Raw genomic sequence first — 20,374 nt, forward strand, 5'->3', positions numbered from 1 at the left:
TCTACGTGCTATATTATAAGATGAGGCTTTAATTTATATTAGTCATAATTTCCTAGTAAAAATCACTATACCAACAAGCCACAAAAGTCTACGTGCTATATTATATAAATAAAATTAGTTTCTGTTTTGGAGTTATGGTGCTTTAAAAGAGTTTGAACGAAATACTTCTGGTATTGTTTATTTTTAAATAAAAATCATATTTTTACATTTCCTTGATACTATTCAGTACATCTTTATTTATCATTTTTTATTAAAACTAAAAAAAAATTTGAACTTTTCGTTAGTTTTCTTGCTTTAAAAAGAAAAAATTTATTAAAAAATTTGAGACATTAAATTTGTTTGCTAAAAAGAAATGCTTTTGTAAACAACTGATGTCAAGAAGCATCGTTGAAGATAAGGAAATTGAGCGTCTCCAAAGCAAAATATATGAAAGTCCTGAGTGAATGAGTGAAGAAACAACCGAAGTTAGAGCCCACCGCACATCGCCACCCACTCTCATACATCTTGTCAAACTGAAAAAAACAAACGCAAACACCCATTATTTTAGCGAGAGAAAATAAACTAATATTACTGTAAAACAAACAAAGATCATCAACTTATTTTAGGACAAAATTTTATAATACTAGCATAAAATTATGTTAAAAAATATAAAATGACGAGAAATTCATACAGATTTTTATTTTTGTTAAAGTTTCCTTTAACTTTTTTCTTGTTTTAATTAGTGATAACTATTTTAAGTCTCCTCTGAAAGCAAAGCATCTTTTGAGGTCACTCTTTAAAAATTAATTATACTAAAGTTCAACAAAACATAATAATAATTAAACAAATCATGTTATTTAACTCAAGTTTTGACATGAAGGAGGATGAAGAGAAGGCTCCATGGACTGTCATGGCGGTATTCACCGATATGGTGCTGCAATGATTCAGATCACTACTGAAAAAATGGCAGTAGTTGTGTTTTGTTTGATTTATTGAATTCAATGTTTAAAATGTAATCATCTTCTCCAAGTGAAGGACTTTTTAAGTCTCCTCCGTGTAATAGTCACAGGTCGGTGGAAAAGCAAGTTAAGCTCCTTCAATGAACAAGAGCAAAAGTAATCCTCCACTCTATTTCTTACTTGTTTCGCGGCAACGACATCCAAACGCGAAACATCTTCATGATTTCGGCCCACCCAACAAGACCAGTATATCGACCTTTAAGGCTACAAATGGGCCTGCCCTTGTGGGCCTTAATTTTGGGCTATTGGCCCTCATTATCATAAAACAGGAACCAATACTCCCTACGATGCCGTTTCATGACTTATTTGGGACTGTACAGTCTGTACCGTACATTTGTCCTTTTTACCGCCAGGTCCTTGCCGGATCCGCATTCGCTCCGAAAGTCCTCTCACCATCCTTTGTGTTCTCGTTAATTTTTATTAAAAAAAGAATATAAACAAATAATATTACTCTCTTCTAAAAGCCAGCAGAAAAAAAAAAAATCGAGATCCTTCAATCGTCGGCATGATGTACACATGTTGTTCACCATGGGAAGGGAAAAATCGGAGTCTTCCATTTGCTTCCAGAACTCTGGAGCTCTCTCTTGGACCCGAACCCCTGGCCTCCACAAATGCGGCTCACCCATGTTTTTGTGGTGTATAATTTGATCAACCGTGAGCTGCCAACCACTTGGAAAATGCTAGATTTAGATTGAGCTGTTTATAAGATGGTTTACCTATTATCTTTTAATTTCATAGACCCCTTGTAAGTTGTAAGCAATCCAATAAAAACAGGTTTGGTCATGATTGAAAATGGAGTTTACTCAAGTAAACCATCTCCAAGAATACGCATATGAAAACGTGAAACAAATTGCACGCTAACCTAATACTAATCATAATAATGTACAAAAGTTAAATATAGAATCATAGCAACAGAGGTATGCAGATTCAATTTTGCGATGGCAACAAATTAAAATTGCTCACACAAAAAATTATTCTTCTACATCTTTGATGGGAACATAATCCTCTACTTTTTTTACCAAAAGAAAAAAAAAAAAACACACACACACACACACAACAGGATAACTAAAGGAGGATGATTATCTACCCTCCTATTCTCATCCCCTCCTCTTACACATTGTTTTTTGTCTTATTATCTCTATAAAAAAATCAATATAAGATGTTGACGTGGCTTAACCGTGACCGTTCAAATAGGAGAGGATGGAAGGGTGGAGAGATTAGGAGGGTAAAGAATACTCCTCCATAACTAAGGTCCTTATTAGTCATTTTACAAATGGATAAATTTGTAATTAAAAAATTCATTAAAAAGTGAGTGGGAAGATAAGACATTAGGATGAAAATAACAACTCTCAAAATATATATGACTATTGGACGCGACGAATATCATTTTGTATTACAAAATAAGTTAAAAAATGTCACTTAGTACTACAGTCTAGTGGTATTACTCTCAACTTGTAAGTGAGAGGTTTTAAGTTCAATTCTTGCCAAAAGTGAATTTGAACTATATTATTACTAGTCCATTATGAGGCTAAGCTAACCTCATATCTCTTAGTGTAGATATATCATTTGTTAAACAAAAAAAAGAAGCACAACATAGCAATGCATGGTTGAGACATAGACTCGTGAGTTGTTTAATTATTCCTTCAAGAAAGCCTAACTTCCTCATCTCTCTTGAATCTTAACGGACGATATTGCATCAAGGACTTGCTTCTCTCGCTGTGTGTGTGTGTGTGTGTGAATGGTACCTTTTGATATGGTTAAAATGTGGGTTATCAGTAATTCAGCTATGGCCAACAAATACCAACTTATACACCATTTATAGGTTCAACCAAAATTTTATGACGCAGTTGTACACATATATGGAGTAATGCATCGGTTATAAATGACAAAAGAACGAGGATGAGGAGTGATTTCCGTAGTCTCTTGTTGTCCACCTGCACTCCTTAAGTTTGTTATATTCTTTTATATTGAACAAAATAAAAGAGAACTAGTGGGCATAAATAATGAGGTGTGAAGATCATTACTCTAAACAAATCCCTTTTATCTTTTTTTTTTAAAGAAAGGGACCAGCTGGTGACTTCGCCACGACAGTCTACCTGGGAGTCAGGAAGACTTACATAGGCATTTTAGCCATCTCATGGCCATCATCGTGTAATTCGCCAATGCTAGGAATTGAATTGAACATAAGATATGCCACTTGAAATACAAGCCTGAAATTCATCCCCGACCACTGGGCCATCCTATGGTGGTTCAAGCAGATCACATTTTTAGACTGTTTGAATTAATATGCCAATTATCAATAATAATTAATGTTACAAGTGGTCGTCACTTTGGAGAGTTATCAGTTTGATTCGGTTCCATTCTTAAACAATACACCAATCAACGTAGCAACATCGTTCAAATTGATTTTGATTTTAGCAGTTTCCAAATACATCAAACCGAGCCAAACCAAGCCAAGCTATGGATTTAGTTCAATCTGAAATTGCTCCCTTTCATTATAAAATACGTTAAACTGCTTGGATTGGTTTCCATACAATGATATCATTTTTTGGGGCAATGCAATGTTTTATTTCCATTAGAAGCAGAGGCATAAATTTATATGAAACTCGTTATTCATAAAATTCAAATTTAAAATCTCTTATCTATAAGTGAAAAGAAATATTACTATATCATAATATTAAGTGTCAGCCACTTGAAATGGTTTAGTTTGAACAGTTCGGACGATTTTTCCCCACACCTGCGTACTCGCCGCAAAAGTGATGTGCCATGTCGGACTGGATCATCCTATAGCCATTGGGCCATAATGGGCCAATTCATGCCTTCGGCCCACCTAACATATCGACCTTTAAGGCTACACATGGGCCTGCCCTTGTCGGTTGTCCGTTACAATGTTGGTGTTGATTTTGGCCATTTGCCCTCATTCTCACAAAAGGGGAACCAATCCCCCTACGATGCCGTTTGTTGACATACTTGGGACCGTACCGTACATTTGCCTTTTTTGTTGCAAAATTCAGAAAAACCCGGCGAACAGGCGCCAAAAATATAGAGGGGAGTTCCGACGCCGCAATCGAACCCTAAGAAGCAAATGGTGGTGCTTCGGGGACCTTGAACAAGTGAAGGCGATGATCCTGACCCACTCCGCCTTGCCCGACGACACGCGTACGGTGGTGAATACAGTGCAAGCCGAGCTCACTAACATGGACCTCAAATCCATCTCCGCCAGGTCCTTGCCCGACCCGCATGCGATCTCAAAGTCCTCTCACATCCTCGGCCCCAAAGTCCTCCAGGTTAATCACACCTCTCTATAGTTCTCGTTAATTTTTCTTGTTTTCTGTTTGGTTGCCGAGAAAAAAGATTAAGAGAAAGAAAAATGTGGTCTTTCGTTTGGGGTTTATTATTTATTTATCAGAATGCTTGGGTAAGAGACGTTGGTAAAATCTTGTTCCAAGTTACTTTCTGATACTTGATGCTTTTTTGATTTTGAATATGTTCAGTTTAGTATTCAAACTTAGCATTTCATAATCTAGCTCAATTTCATGCTAGTTTGAATACCAAACTGAACGTATTCAAAAATCCAAACCTTATGCTAGCATGTCAGGAGTCAAGATTAATGAAAAGGTACTAGAAACTGTTGACTGACGTCTTGAAGCTTTCATTGATTTTCTAACCTTAAAAGTAAATTCCTGAAATATGTGGTGGAAGCAGGGTAAGTATTTGTGCGAATTCGAGTAGTATTTGTCAAACCTTTTGATGAATGTCTTATATTGATTGTTGTAATGTTGAAATGTTTCTAGATGCAATATATGTAAGTAAATTATGCAACGGAAAAACTTATTCACAATTATCAACTTAACCACTTACCTGTAGAAGACATCGTCTCAGAGAACTAGGATTAATAACTGAAGTTCTTCTGCAACTCTACACAACCGAAAGCAAGGCTCGCTCAATGGGGCTTGAGTTTTCTGTAAACTTGCGTGTTCTGTGAGAGAGCAGGGACCTCAGTTTTATACTTCATACGATGGAATTCAATCAGGATCCCTCCCATTAAGTGATCCTTATCAAAGAGTAGCCTTATCACCGTGAAACACTTATGCATTATATCAGCTAGAAGAGTTCTAGTCTTACCGAGAATGTATCTGACTTGAATCTCCAAAGAAATACAATTCCTGATAAGTCTACCACAAGTGTCAATCCTAATCTCCTTATCATTCCAAATGTCTTTAATCAAATCACAAAGTGTTTGCTCTCATATAGAACTTACATTCTCCCACTAGAGCAAATACTTTGTCAACTTGTATAGTTTATACTTAATATGGAATGAATCTGAATTGGCCATGAGATTAGTCTTTGACATTTTCTCGATTTACCAGTCTCTGTCATTAACAAGTATTCATGAGAACTATAGGGCAACACACTCAACTTTCAAAGAGTACCGTCCCCATAATTACTTACAATGAAACTAACCAACACATGAGACTCCAACAAGATATAAAAACAATGTAAGACATGACTGGATATGTATTTGTAATATGTCAAACATTTGGTCCCCTTCAGGATTGAAAGCAATCCCAATGCTTCTGAACGAAGCCCTTAGGTTGTTTTTTCCTTCATGATAATTCAAGATCATTAATCATCATGCATAAAAACATTCATGCATTATCATAACTATATGCTGTATACTTTTTGGGAACTTTAACAACCTTACAACATTTTTCTTTATTAGCTAAGAAGCCTTTATTATTAATACTCGAATACAACTTCCAGAACATGAACTGCAACTGAAGAAAACTAACATTTAAAATGAACCTGATATGCAGCTCCCACTGATTTCCTGCATCAGTTTGCTCCCACTGGTTTCCTGCATGAGTTTGCTGCATCAAAATCACCCATTACCCCTATGCTTTGCTGACATGCTTCTTGAAAACCGCTATGATAACAGCCTTATTCAATGGATGAACAATCATTGAATTAGTCTCCAATTACTCAATCTTGACCAAACTAGCTACCACCTTTTCTCGAGAAATGAGATACTTCATATCCAAGTTCCTTGTTGCATTTTACCTTTTATTATTCTAAGTGAAAAATATAGCTACTCTGTCGTCAAATAAATCTGTATAGGTCTCAAGATTGAGTCTACCTCTTGTAGTCCTGTTATGAAATTCTTCAACCAAATGGCTAGATTCACAGTTTCACAATAGGACAAGTATTCTGCAAACATAGTTTGAAGCAACCACAGTCTGTTATTTTACACTCTTCCAAGATACTGCTCCACATGCCATTAAGATCACACAACCCCATGTTGATTTCATATCATCTGGACAACCCGCAAAATCTAAGTCATTGTAACCTTCTAAAACGATGTTTTATGTCCTTATGTAGACTAACATATGATCTTTGGTCCTATGTCATTCTGTAGACTAACGTATGATCTTTTAGTTCTCTAAAGATATCTCTACACTCTTTGCTGCATTCTAGTAAGCCTCTCCAGCACTGGATTGGAACCTACCAAGCACCGAAATGGTGAAGGCTAAATCAGGCCTTGTGCACACTTGTGCATACATCAAACTCCCAACCCAGGATGCATATTGCTTATCTTCCATCATCTTCCTCTCCAAGTCTGTTTTGGGACACTACAGTTCGATCAATATATCACCCTTTGATATGGGCATTTCTGTAGTCTCACATGAAGACATATTAAATCTTTTTTATGTATGCTCTTTGTGGAAAACCCAACAGCCCTCTTATTCTCTCACTTTTGATCTGAATCCCTTGGACATAAGTGTCATCTCTCAGGTCTTTCATCTCGAAGTGTCTTTGCAAGAAAACTTTAGTTTCATCCAACAAACTATGACTATTTGTGGTGAGCAATATAGCATCTACATAAAGAACTAGAATGATAAAATTGCTCCCACAGAATCTCAAATAAACACAATTTATCTGATGGGTTCTCTATGAAACCTTCTTTTACAACTCGATGAAATTTTAGGTACCATTGTCTTGATGTCTGCTGTAATCCAATTGTCTATTTTTGGACTCGAGATGACTTGTTTGAAAATCCCAGGATCACAAAACTCTGATAAATTAAAATCTGTCTCTACCAAATACACAAAATATGATGAGAATGTTGACTTTCTTACCCTATCTGATTTCCTCAAAACAGTGGAACATTACCGACTGCCAAAACTGTTGACTCCAGTCGGTGGTTACTGCCATTCACGGCTGCTTCATCTTCATCCACGTGTCCTTGCTGATTTCCTGCATGCGGTTCACCGTCTAACAACACCTCAATTTCAGTGTCATGCTTCAGTTCATTGCCACTTGAAACTCTTTCCTCCACGTGCCTTGTATGATGACGAATTTGCTGCTCACCATGCAACAACACATCATTTTTGCCATGCTGAAAATAGCAATCATCATAGCCCTCATCTTCTTCCACTTGACTTGGAAGTTCAACCACTATTGCTACAGTCGGTGTTGGCTCAGTATTAATCCCTATTTGGCCATTTCAGTATTAATCTCCATTTGACCATCTTCTTGCCACGTTTGTCAGGTGTCAATTCCACGTACCCCGCATGAGTGTTTGCATGTTGTTGCAATCGGTGTAGTCGGTGCTCACTGCTGCTGGCCACGTTTGTTTGCTGGTTGTCGGTGATCGCAGCTGCCACTCACAGTTACTGACTCATCATGGCTTGCATGATCATGAGTATGTTTCTCATTGAGCAACAGCACATTATCGGTGCTTTGGTGTAACAGACCATCATCATTACACATACTTAATTTCTTATAATTGATCTGTAATTTCAACCAAGGCTGCTGCAATCGGTGAATGTTCAGCATCATTCCCCATTTAATCATCTTCTTCAAATATAAGATTGTCATTGTCCATCTCTAACTCCATAAACAACTTGGTAGATTAGTCTTACAAATCGTACTCCTTACTATGTCCATTAGGGTTCTCCTTCTTTTCTTAGCCACTTCGTTTTGCTCGAGATTTCTAGTGTGGTGTATTGAGCTACAATTCCATTTTCTTGTAGAAAAAAAAAAAAGGGCAAATGGACTAAGATGTCTGCCAGTTTGAGTGTATCTACCATTGTATTCACCTCTCCTATCAGACCTAACCTCCTTAAATTTTTTTTTTTTTTTTTTTTTTTTTTTTTTCTTCCAATTGGTTTTCGATGTCAATTTTGAAATCTTAAAGTTTCAAGTGCATTTGATTATTTTGAATTAGATAGATGAAACAAAATCAAGAAAAGGTAGTTTATGAAATATTTATGTCCCTCTATAGTTTGTGTGGGAAAAAAGACCACAAACGTCCGTATGGATGATTTCTAAAGTTTCTTTGCTTCTTGTTGATCCTTTCTTTCTACTACTTGTCATTTTTCCCTTAGCATAATCCACACAGAACTCAAAACCATTAAAAATTACGGGAGGCAAAATATCATTATTGACAAGTAACTCATCCTTTGTTTTGACATATGACCTAGCCTCTTTTGCTATAAGTTTGATGATTGTCGAGTCTTAGTATGTTCATTTGAATGTTAAAATAAATTCGACTTTGTTGAGTTTTATTTGATGTTCTCCTTGTTATGAAGTTCTGCAATGAATTCGTAACATGAATAGAAAAGCTAGAGTCAAGCCACCATTTAGTGCTAGGTATAATAATTAAATTAGACTCAAAACAAGCAAAAAAGTTTTTACCTTTCTTCATATGGCAAGCCAAGCCTTATACAAAAATAATGTTTGAGAATCGATGGCTTGTTAGGTTTGGTGTTTCTTTTAGGAGAGGGAACCCTTTTGGTAGAATTCTTTCTAGTATCGGTGGTTAAGGGTGTATGTGCCTCGGTGGTACTTCGTACATAGTTCAAAGACTTAATCTTCTCATTTTCAAACTTTTTCATCCTTTCCTCCTCACTCACACATACTGAAATTAACTCATTCACATCCCACTTTTCACGCAATGCATTGTAGGACAATTTGAGATGTGTATAACTATCAGGCAGGGAACTCAATATCACATGTACCAAGAAAGTTTCAGGGATTAGTACCTCGAGAGCTTTGAGTTTTCCAGCGATGTCCACCATTTTTAAAATGTACTCACACACACTCTCTATGCCATCATGTCTCATGTTTGTCAGTGAATTCATGAGATTACCTGTTTCAATTTTTGGTGACTCCTGGTACTTTTCTTCAATGGACTTAAGGAAATTGTTTGCATTGGTAGCATCCGTCTCAGTTTTTGGTGACTCTTGGTACTTCTGCTCAATGGACTTGAGAAATCCTTTGCATTGGTAGCATCTGTGAAGGCTCCTCGAACCACATCAATCATGCTTCTTTTGATAATCAATAAGGAAATTCTGTTTGATTTGTGCCACTTTTCATATTTAGACTTCTGACTTGAGGTGCTTCCATCTGTTCGTGTAGGGGGCTCTTCAGTTCTAAGTGCTAAGTCCCAATCCATGACACCTAGCACGATCTCAAGATCTTGCTTCCATTTCTTATAGTTGACACCAGTGAGTGGTTCAACTGTATTAAGGTGCATGGAGCTAGGATTCATAACTGTCAAAGCACATAGTTCAGTTATTAATCCTAGTTCTTTGAGACGATGTCTTCTACAGGTAAGTGGTTAAGTTGATAATTGTGAATAAGTTTTTCCGTTGCATAATTTACTTACAATATATCTTCAAAATTCAAAACAACTAATTGAAAACAATCATAGGAATCTGAAAGAAGTATGAAATATGGACTGGTCTTCATTATCGAACTGGAAAAGCGAAAAACAAAAGAGGCGTTTGACGAACGGACTCTGATGTGACTCTGATATGTGATGATGACGAATCACCACCTAGATTGTGCCTCACCATTGAACCAAGCTGGATGTCCCATACTAGATTAACCCATGTTGTAATTAATGAAACATAATTGTATGATCCAGCCAAATTAGATCAACTTCAACTTTATCCCTGCCTTGCAGATTGAGCTTCAAGACACGAGTCGGAGTGCAGATGATGGCAGAATGTTTGAAAGTGGAGAAAAATTCGGAGATTTTCTGTTGAGAAATCCATCACTTTAGTTTTGCTGAATGTTACCTGAACAAGTAGATGAGTGATCAAGAGACAAAGAAAGGCGTGTAAGAGGATCTTTGTCCATTGGGTCGGATATGTGATCTCTGTTACTGACTGCAGGACCCTGTGGCTGGAAGAGTACTGGGAGATTCTCCAGACGAGTTTGAGGCTGAGCATGAGGCTGCCACAAACGAGGCTGTCGCAAACGAGACTGAATATGACGGCCTGCAGGAAGAGTATCAAGAGACAAGGAAGGGCATAAATGCGCACGGTCAAGGGGATCATGATCATGCACTACTACTGCTAGTTTTCTTCTGTCACATGCGCCCATTAAGTCGGCTATCTGCTCTCTTCCATCACTTCACCTGATGCGAATCCTGATGTACTCCTTGACTTTTTAACTTCATCTTCATCTTCATCTTCATCTTCATCTTCATCTCCATCTCCATCTTCATCTTCATCTCCATCTCCATCTTCATCTTCATCTTCATCTTCATCTCCATCTTCATCTTCATATGTGCATGGTTCTTCAACTTCGTCTTCATCTTTATCTGTACTTGGTTCTTCATCTTCATCTTCATCTGTACATGGTTCTTCATCTTCATCTTCATCAGATGCCCACACAACAGCAGATGACTCCGCGTAGAACCGAGCTGGATGTCGGTAAAAACCATAATCAACTTTGTCCAAATCATTCGTATTTTCCTTCATAGGTTTGTTCCACACTAGATTAACCATTGTTCTCTTCAATGACACTGGATGGTAAGTTGTTCTCTTCGGTGGCCCATAATAATTAGATATTATAACTTCAATTTTATCCCCACTTTCCAATTCGAGCATATCGTTCGATAATTGACCTTGCCAAAGTAAGTACTTATTCCAAATTTGGTTGCCAAAGAAAACGTGCAACTCAGTACGCTTGGTATTATTTATAACAGTAATGCCAAATTTAAAAATTTGTGCAACTACATAGTTGCAAAAGCAGCACACAGTCAACCCTTCAAAAGTACGGCCATCGTTCGGGGGAATATCAAAACTGACTCTATTACCATCGTTAACAAACTCAAACCAATCAGGAACAAAATTCCTGTACAGAAAAATGCCACCAAATCCGCAAGAAGTCCATCCCTATATATACAATGCAAGTGTCAAATATATATACATGTACCTGTGCGTTTGTGTGTGCATGCACACGATAGGAACAGAGAGAGAGAGAGAGAGAGAGAGAGAGAGAGAGAGAGAGAGAGAGAGAGAGAGAGAGAGAGAGAGAGAGAGAGAGAGAGAGATACCTGTAGGATGTTCTTCCTAAAATCAGTTGTGAGATTGATGCACCCTCGCATATTAATCCATGTCATGGAGTTTAATGACTTGTGCAAGCCTGGAACTTCAGTGAGTTTGTGTGAATTCCTTACTTTCAGTTCTCTCATATTTGACATTTCCGAAAAATTGGGCATTGTTTTCAATGCAGGGCACTCATTCGCATACAGAAATTTCAAACTTGTTGGTAAATCAGATATTGTATGAAGTTTCTTGCAATTATATAACTCCAGAGCTTCAAGCTTTGAAAGACCACTGAGGCTGGGTAGGATACGAAAATAGTTCGATCCAAGGTGCAAAGCTTGTAAAGAAATTAGACTCCCAAGATCCTTAAGGATTCCATCATCATCTAAACTGCAGGATGAGAGATATAAATGAGTGAGATTCTTCAATCTTACTATGGAAGGTGGTACTCGTCTAATGGCTGTGAAATCCGCTACAAGTGTTCTCAGTGATATCATCTCCCCTATATCCTCATGCAGTTCTACGAATTTTGAACATCCACTAAGAAGAAGAGTCTCAACAGATTTCGACTTGTAGAAATCCCCTGGAAGAGAAATAAGATTGAGACACCTCTCAAGGTTCACCAAAGAAAGTCTTTTAAGATGACCAACGGAGGGGTGAATCTCGGACAACCTCTCACAACTTTGCAATATCAACTCTTCAAGATTTGGGACTTGTGAAAAGTCTGGTGATTTCTGTAAGGACCAGGAATGGCTGAGATTAAGGGTTTTCAAGTTATGTAGCGACTGTTGCAGAAAATCAAAAGAAAATTGAAATTAATATCCGAAATGAAGATGTTATAAAATAAAAAAAGAGATGAAATCCAAAAAACAAATAGAAACAGAACATCATCAGGTGGAATTCAGTGTACCTTGGAACCCTCCCAAACTTGTACCAGTTCGCTCCCCTGCATGTCTAAAATAACTAGTTTATCTTGATTGAAAAAGTCATTTGGTATGGACTTTAAATGGCACCCTCCCCAGCACAACCATATTAATTCTCTGGGAAAATGTTTGTATTCTCCTTTGAGCTCTGCGTCGCTGAAGTGAAGCAATTTCAGTTTCTTCATATTGGCAAATGCTTCTGTACTGAAACTAGGCATGTAGCTCAACAAATGATCAGGGGATTGTAGAAAAAGTCCTTCAACTTCTTCGGTTCCCTGTTAACAAAAGGTTATATTCATGTGTAAGAAACGGATTATTTGCATATTATTATTCATTATGTTAAATCACCTACGGTGAATATATTTACACATAAATCTTGTTTAGTGTATAATAGACATACATGGGTTATATATATGTTTTCAAGTAGAATGCATTAATGCAAAATTTTATTGGGAATGTACTTACAGATTTATTTTCCAAGACATCGACGACCTCTTGATAGTTCCACAACCTACTCCATTTTCCAAGGTGATTAGGGGATTTTTCAGAAATGATTACCCTGGCCATTTCTCGAAGCAAATCATGCATATTCAACACATTGTCTTCAACCGTTACAAGGCATCGTTCACGGAGGACACTGATTTCTATTGTCGCAAAAAATCCACATCCATCTAATATTTTTGCGACATAGTCCTTGTTCATTCGAATAAAGAAACAAGATATGTCAAGGAATATAGCCTTCTGTCTATCATCTAGACCATCAAAGCTTATTCTTAGTGGTTTTATTATTTTTCCATCTGGAGTTCTTTCCAATTTCTCCAATTGACTTTCCCACTCTGCCATGGTTCTTTCATACAAAAATGAACCTAAAACTTTAAGGGCTAGTGGCAAACCTCCACAATAAGAAACAACCTTTTTTGAGAGTTCAAGATATCCTTTGTTTGGACAACTATTTCCAAAGGCATGCCAACTAAAGAGCTCCAGAGCTTCTCCTTTCTCGAATTTCTGAGCCGGATATATGTTGTGCACTTTCCCTTGCTTTAGTAAATGTTCATCTCTTGTTGTTAGGATAATTCTACTCCCTGGACCAAACCAATTATGATTTCCAGCTATTGCATCCAGTTGTTCTTCTTTGTCTATGTTGTCCAAGATGACAAGTACCCTTTTATGTCGAAATTGTTGTATCATACCGATACCTTCATCAACAGAGCTTATTTCAAGCTTCTTTTTCAAGATGTCAGAAATAAGTTTTTCTTGCAAATAAACCAGACCATGTTTACTTGTAGCATCGCGAACGTCGGCAAGGAAACTTTTGAATTGGAACATAGGATGAATTTGGTTATAAATGGCTTTGGCAATTGTTGTTTTACCCACTCCACCCATCCCCCAAATTCCAACCATGCGAACATCATTTGATCCACCACTTGAAAGATAAGTGATGATATCTTGAATGCGAGAATCGATTCCAACTGGATGATTGGCCACATGTAATTCGTTTGTGCTGGTGAGCCATTTACAAATATTCTCATCAACAATTTTTCTAATGAACTCTGCTTCGCGCCTGAAAATTGAATTCGTAAGCATTAGTGGACGCAATGAAGGCTTTGTAGGATACATCAGTACATAAACAATTTTCTTTCTTTATGTATTTAATATGGAATCAACTTACTCATACATTTATGTATTTAATCTGTAGAGAATTTTATTTTTTTTCTTTCCTAATATGCCCCTAATTTAATGTTCCAGATTTTAACCAAACAATTATTGCTTCTCTTTTTTATTAAAATATAGCTTTTTAAACATTTCTAATTTGTTATGGATTTTTTTTTGTTTAAATAAATTATGTTCTGAAGCTCTGGGTGGAGTTGTCTTCCAATTTTATTTTCTTTTAAATTGTCCTTGCCGTTCTTTTTTCAAATGCATTATTCTGTTCCTGGAAATTTCTTCCCACTAAAAACAATATAGGAGGACAAAGTTAACCAAGAATTGGTACAAGAAAAGAAAATGACAAATGGGAATTCAAAGTGGAAAATAAAATGCTAATATAAGATTCTTTTTTAATTCTTTTACTTTGTTTAATTGCATTATTTTTATAACAATTTCCACAATTTTTTTACATGAATTTCACAAAATCGGTATTTCAATGAATCTTTCTCTTGTATCATATAAAAGCCGGAGGTTTATAAGTTATAATGTTTTTTTTGTCTGTTGGATATAAATTATAATGCTGGAATATCTATAAATAGTAGGCAGTGACCCCCTATATTGATTTTGTGGAGATTAAAAAATGGGAGTTTTAACGAAAAGCCCACGGTACTGTTCACTTTAACGAAAAACCACATTTTTACACTAAAAAGTCAAACCTGGTACTATTCATTTTACCCTTTATTTTGTCCTTATCATTAAAACTCAAAGTTTTCAAGCCCTTTTCATTAGTTTTCTTTTAAAAAATCTCAGAAGATGGCAAAGCAAAAAGAAAAAAAAATGTCAAAACTAATAAGAAATGCTTAAAAATAAATTTTAATAAAAAAAATATAAGTAATAATTGATGGGTTAAAATCTGAAACATTAATTAGGGGCGCATTGGGAAGAGAAGAATAAAATTCTATACACATTAAATACACATTAGTGTAAGTTGATTCCACATGGCATGAAATGAGTGGGAAATGCAAGTGAGAAAAGACAAATAAAGAAGGTAGCTAGCAGTCTTTTTAGTTTGATATGAGAGATTAAGGTGTATTAATTAAGCAAGTTAATAAGAGTAATACAACTCGAAGATGTCTAAATTTCAGATTTATTTCTTGATTTTATAAATTCGTATATTTTTTGTCATCTGTGTGTGATACTCCCTCGTCTAACAATTGTCCACTAAAATGTTTGAAATCTTGAAAGGAATGTGAATGATTACCCATTGTCAGTGATTTGAAGATGGTGGCCAGACAAATTTGCAGCTTCTGTGAGAGCCTTTCTCCACTGCTTTACCCTTTCTCGTTTAGCTTCACATTTCTTGCCATCTTTTTCTTCACCGATGCCCTCTTCGTGCTTCTGAAATGCTTCGGCTAAATCTCCGTCCTGCTTCCTGACATGTGAAGGATCAACATGATAGAATATTGGCAAAACATGTCGCCCCAGTTTGGATCTGCACTCCATGATCTTCACCAGCTCGTCAAGACACCAACTTGAATCCGCATATCTCTTTGAGAAGACAATGATGGAGATCCTCGACCATTCAATTGTCCGGAACAGTTCCTCTTTTATTTCTTCCCCTCTTTTTAGATCGTCCTCATCGATATAAGCCTGGTATCCCCTGTCTTTTAATGCCGCGTGGAGATGGCCCGTGAAGCCCTTGCGCGTGTCTTCGCCTCTGAAGCTCAAGAACACGTCGTAATTCCAAAGTTTTGACTTGGAGGAGGAAGAAGAAGACGCTTCGTGGGCTGTCATGGCACCGTTATGGCACTTCAGTAGTTCAGGTCACAAAAAGCTGGCCAGAGTAAACTCGCCGGAAACTGGGTTTTGGCCCTTTTTCTACACATTTTCAATCGTCATAACTTCCTTATTTCTCAACCAAATTGAGTAATTCAAGAATGAAAATCTTACCTCGAAACGAGACAAAAGGACTTGTACCCTTGGTTTGGCCGGAAAATGGCCGGAAAGTTGTGGACTATCTGAGCTTCGATCCCGACGATCGGGAAGGAAGTTCAAAGTGAGGCTGGGTGCTCTGAGCTCGTGAGGACAAGACGAAGCTCGTGGTGTCCTTGGTTTGGGCGGCCAGGAAGGCTGTGCACCGTTAGCACACAGTGTTCTGCACAGCGAGAGCGACAGAGAGAGAGTGCGTGAGGTAGGAGAGAGAGGTCTGCGTGGAAAGTGAGAAAGGGAAGGAGGAGGAACGTGGCCTGAGCAAGTAAATGAATGATCAGGAGACAAAGAAATTGTTGGATGCCACAATTGTCTTTGAGAGCGTCGGAACTCTTTGTCGGTTTAAAAAGGGGAAGAGAGGATAAAAGGACAAAGACTATATTATAACAATGACTTCTTGGTCATGATTAGCTATTCACCTAGTCAACAATGAATATGTATAATTATAAAACATGATATGATTATATATGCAAGTAACGACCCCAAAGCTTATTGGTGCTAAATAACTAATGTAATAAAATTATCTTATTACACATTGGATTCCTTAACAAGTGGACTTTTTTTTTTCAGTTTAGAAGTCTAGTAGTGATTATTTCTTAAGATTTTTTTTTGGAAACGTTATTAGTACTTTAAAATTTTCATTATACACTCCTTATAATTGTATTTTTTTTCCTAATATAGAAAGTTTGGAGTGTAGAATGAAATTTTTGAAGTGCTAATACCAATTTCCTTTTATTTTTCACCAATTTTAATATTTAATCTATATTCCACTCATCATTCGTTAATAATTTGTGGATTGGCAAGTTTGCTGTAGGATGGATTGAGGGGAGGCTTCTTTCAGATAGTCTGTATGAAATATTGGAGAGATAAATTGTGGAATAAAAAATAATTTCAAAATTTCTGGAACTAACACGTGGTTTTTATTCATAATTGGCTAGAATGACCTTATTAATTTAGCTAGGTCCACCTGTTCCACGTGCAGTTCAATTACCACTAATGTAGTATTAAGTTTAATTTTCTCCCTTAGTCGTGGGGAAGTGGTCGAGAGGAGATCGAAGTTTTTACCCTTAGATTTGTTCACTGATTATTTCTAGCGGTGCATACACAGTTGTAGATGGGGCAGGTGTAGGGTGGCACGATAAAACTTGAATCATTTGAATCGAGGAAAAACCATATTTCTGTTAAGTTTTGTTTGTATCAACTATCACACAAAAAACACATTTAGTTAACTTTTTTTTTTAATAAATGTTCTACATTTATTTACTTTGCAATTGTTAGTGTTTGTAGGTTTTAGAATTGAACTAGCGAGGGTGTACGTGCGACGCTACGGGTTGTAAAATTGTATAAATATGTAGAAAGTTCTAAATATGTGTACAATCATTATATTAATGCTTATGCGTTTGAAAATTGAGAAAGGTCGCCTAGAACTGCTAAGGTGCCCACCTAAATCGTCTAGACACCCGCCAAGACCCGCCTAGATTGCGACTCACTTAGACAGAAAATAGATAACTTTCATTTTTGATTTTATTTTTTTAATAAATTGTAAGAAACTTGTTAAATATTTAAATAAGCACACATTATATGCTTGTTCCTCATTCATTATGTTCAGATACTTCATAATATATATGTCATTTGATTTTGTAGTTTATGATAAAATTATATATATTTTAAAGTATAAACAAACACTTACTTACACGAAATATAACGGATTTAGTTAAATCCGCCTATGCACCCGCCTAGACTCTGCCTAGCTAACTAGGCGCTAGGGCTCAGTCCGCCGTCTGACTAGCGGCTAAAATCTTTTAAAACCTTGTGTACGATAGACAATACTATTTACATACATGTTTAAATCTATTTACAATCCTATTTACAATAAAATAAAATAAAGCAATCTTTATAAAACAAATTGGTTAACCAATCAACTTTCGAAAAGTTTGTCTCATTACAAAAGCATGTGATCTAAAAGATCCTTCAGTCAACAAAAACAAAAAGTTTATAATATAATAACGTTTGCATATGGACACGAGAAATAACATACAGCCGGGCGGGAAGGTGCAAGGAAAGGAGAGAGGATCCGGAGATTTTCAAATTACATACGTGCAGTCAGAAATCATTGTAATTTTTTAATTTAAAACTAAATATAAACAGTACTTGATGAAAACTAACCGTACGATACATGATGAATGGATGAGATTGGAGAATCTTCGGAATCATCATAAAGAGGATCTGGCAAGGATCCTCTAGGCAAGGAAAGTGATTACTATCAATTATAGATTATTTTAGGTTGAAATTTGGAAGCATTTGAGAAGTAGCTTGACAACAACCACATAATAAACAAAAGTGATTAAATAATAAACCCAAATGTAAAAGGATAATTAACAATTATTCTATAAAATAGACCAATTCTAACTAATATAGATACATTTTGTAATAAAACTCTACACCTGAGCAGTTGGTAATTAATAGTCTGATTTGTTTTATCCGTGGGCTGACTTGGAGGGTAGAAACAATTAATAGCCTGATTTGTTTTTAAATTTTGAATTTATGTATTTACAAAGGTGTGAATTTATGGTGGCCATGAACACTTTCATGGAAGTAATTCCATTTTTTGTACTAATTTCCAGAATTTTTTTAGGGGAATTATTTGTTTGTCTTAGCTAACAGAGTAAATCTGGGTTCTGTACACAACAACATATCGAAAGAAAAAAAGTATATATAACGATGATTTGTGTGCTGTTGTTTAATTGTGGATTACATCATATTGATAAATGTTATATAGTTTATGAATAAATGTGATTCGTTACGAATGTTTATGAAAAGCGAAGACATAAACACTAATTGAAATAGTAAACCAAGTTATCATTGTAAATGGTACTAAATGACTGACTATATCGTCCGATTGTTGTTTACGTGCTTTAATTTTTCATCATCGGAAACCGTTTTTCGGAGTTTCTTTTTCAAAAACATGCTCTTTTAGTGAATTGAAGAATATAAACGTTTTGAATCGTTAACATCATGTTCCAACTTTCAAGGTTAGTGCAAATATTGCTCAATGTTCAATAAAGTCAATCATTGAAAAACAAATTTTCAAAATTTAAACCTATTAAATAATAATAAATAAAATAAGACAGATAACACTCGTAAAACAAATTCTCTCGATGAAAGAACTCAAGACAAACCTAGTCAGCAGGCCAAAAGAAACAGTTACTCGTATGCTAGTAACATGTCAAGGCAAGTCAAGTGTATATAGATAGATAGATAGATAGATATATATATATATATCTGGTCAAGTTGGTGGAGGAAGTTTGTAACTGGATCGAGAATCTGCAAAACTACAGCAAGCTGCCGGAGTGAGGCTTCTCGCGGACAGTCTCTATGCAATCTTAGAATTTTGGAAGTTTGCTACCGTTACCTACGACCATCCTGCAGTTGCTCTTTGTCATATTTTAAGGGAACAGCGTCTAAGTTATTCCGGTGCTGCATTAGCCTGACAAAACGTCGACGGGCAAAATAGAGGGGGCTTCGTGGGTTGTCATGGCGGTATCTACTGTTATGGCACTGAGTGGTTCAGAAGACAATTGAAAAAATGGCGGTGGTTGTGTGACCTAAACACAAGTTTTTTACCACAGTGATGGAAATATGTTATGTCATTACATGACGGCGTGTGTTTGAATTTGATGGTTAATCTACCATCTAACATACTAACGTTATCACTCGACTAAAAAAAAACACTTGTCAAACTCCTTCAATCAACAAAAGCGAAAGTTTATAATATAATAATGTTGGCATATGAACTTGAGAAACGACATAGTACCTGATGAGAAGGTGCAAGAAAAGATAGAAGAAAAAAAAACACATGTCAAACTCCTTCAACCAACAAAAGCTAAAGTTTATAATATAATAATATTGACATATGAACTTGAGAAACGACATAGGGCCTGATGAGAAGATGGAAGAAAATATAGAAGAAGAGAGGAAAGAAAGGAACGCGAAAGGATAGACTATTAAAATGATGCTACAACCCGTGAAGAAGAATTTAAAATGACGCGGGAGTGGAAGCATTTGAGACAAAAGTTTTCCATACTCCACAGAGCCAAAAGTGGTCGCGTAACCTACCGACACTTAATAAGGCGGTGGAAAAGCAGGAGCTGCATTTTAAAGAAAAAATTCAAGGACGTTTCCATTTGGAAACCACGATGCCACTCGTGGCCGCACGATCTGATCACTGGACGGCTAAGATTGAAGATTCGCAAAAAATTCGTTTCTGAATACGACAAGATAATCGGCAACTTCTTGTGGTGGGTATATAATATATGTGGGAATTCTGAAAGATGCTTTATTCACGTGGTTTTCCACTTATTCGATTAAGCCTCATATTGGTTCCACAATTAATAACAATTAAAGGTAACATTTTCTCTCTCTTCCTCAACCTCTCTATTCCTCGTGATGAACGCAAAGTCTGTAAAAATTTCAA

The 20,374-nt window shown here is 36.3% G+C and overlaps 1 protein-coding gene across 2 annotated transcripts; it reads right to left on the reverse strand.

Moving 5' to 3' along the window:
• Positions 1-10,254: 10,254 nt before the first annotated feature.
• Positions 10,255-15,992, reverse strand: LOC103448681 (disease resistance protein RPV1). 2 transcript variants are annotated; one of them, XM_070805805.1, is made up of 6 exons: positions 15,862-15,992; positions 15,173-15,789; positions 12,730-13,825; positions 12,252-12,539; positions 11,350-12,126; positions 10,255-11,188 (listed from the first exon to the last, which is right to left on the reverse strand). In XM_070805805.1, exons 2-6 carry the CDS (start codon positions 15,703-15,705, stop codon positions 10,400-10,402), a joined length of 3,483 nt encoding a protein of 1,160 aa, XP_070661906.1. In that variant the 5' UTR covers positions 15,706-15,789; positions 15,862-15,992; the 3' UTR covers positions 10,255-10,399. The 2 variants fall into 2 exon arrangements, with proteins under 2 accessions (XP_070661906.1, XP_028965413.2); XM_029109580.2 differs by lacking the exon at positions 15,862-15,992 and having other exon boundaries at positions 15,173-15,849.
• Positions 15,993-20,374: the final 4,382 nt, after the last annotated feature.

The sequence above is a fragment of the Malus domestica genome, chromosome 02 (assembly GCF_042453785.1).
Source record: "Malus domestica chromosome 02, GDT2T_hap1".
Lineage (NCBI taxonomy): Eukaryota > Viridiplantae > Streptophyta > Magnoliopsida > Rosales > Rosaceae > Malus > Malus domestica.

Bases quoted from the DNA above. Each gene is read 5' to 3' on its own strand.
- LOC103448681 (XM_070805805.1), bottom strand. From the start codon at position 15,705: ATGACAGCCCACGAAGCGTCTTCTTCTTCCTCCTCCAAGTCAAAACTT. The intron at 13,826-15,172 runs GTAATCATTCAC...TTCAATTTTCAG, and splicing joins CTTCAAATCACTGACAATGG to GCGCGAAGCAGAGTTCATTA. The intron at 11,189-11,349 runs GTATCTCTCTCT...TTGTATATATAG, and splicing joins TTAGGAAGAACATCCTACAG to GGATGGACTTCTTGCGGATT.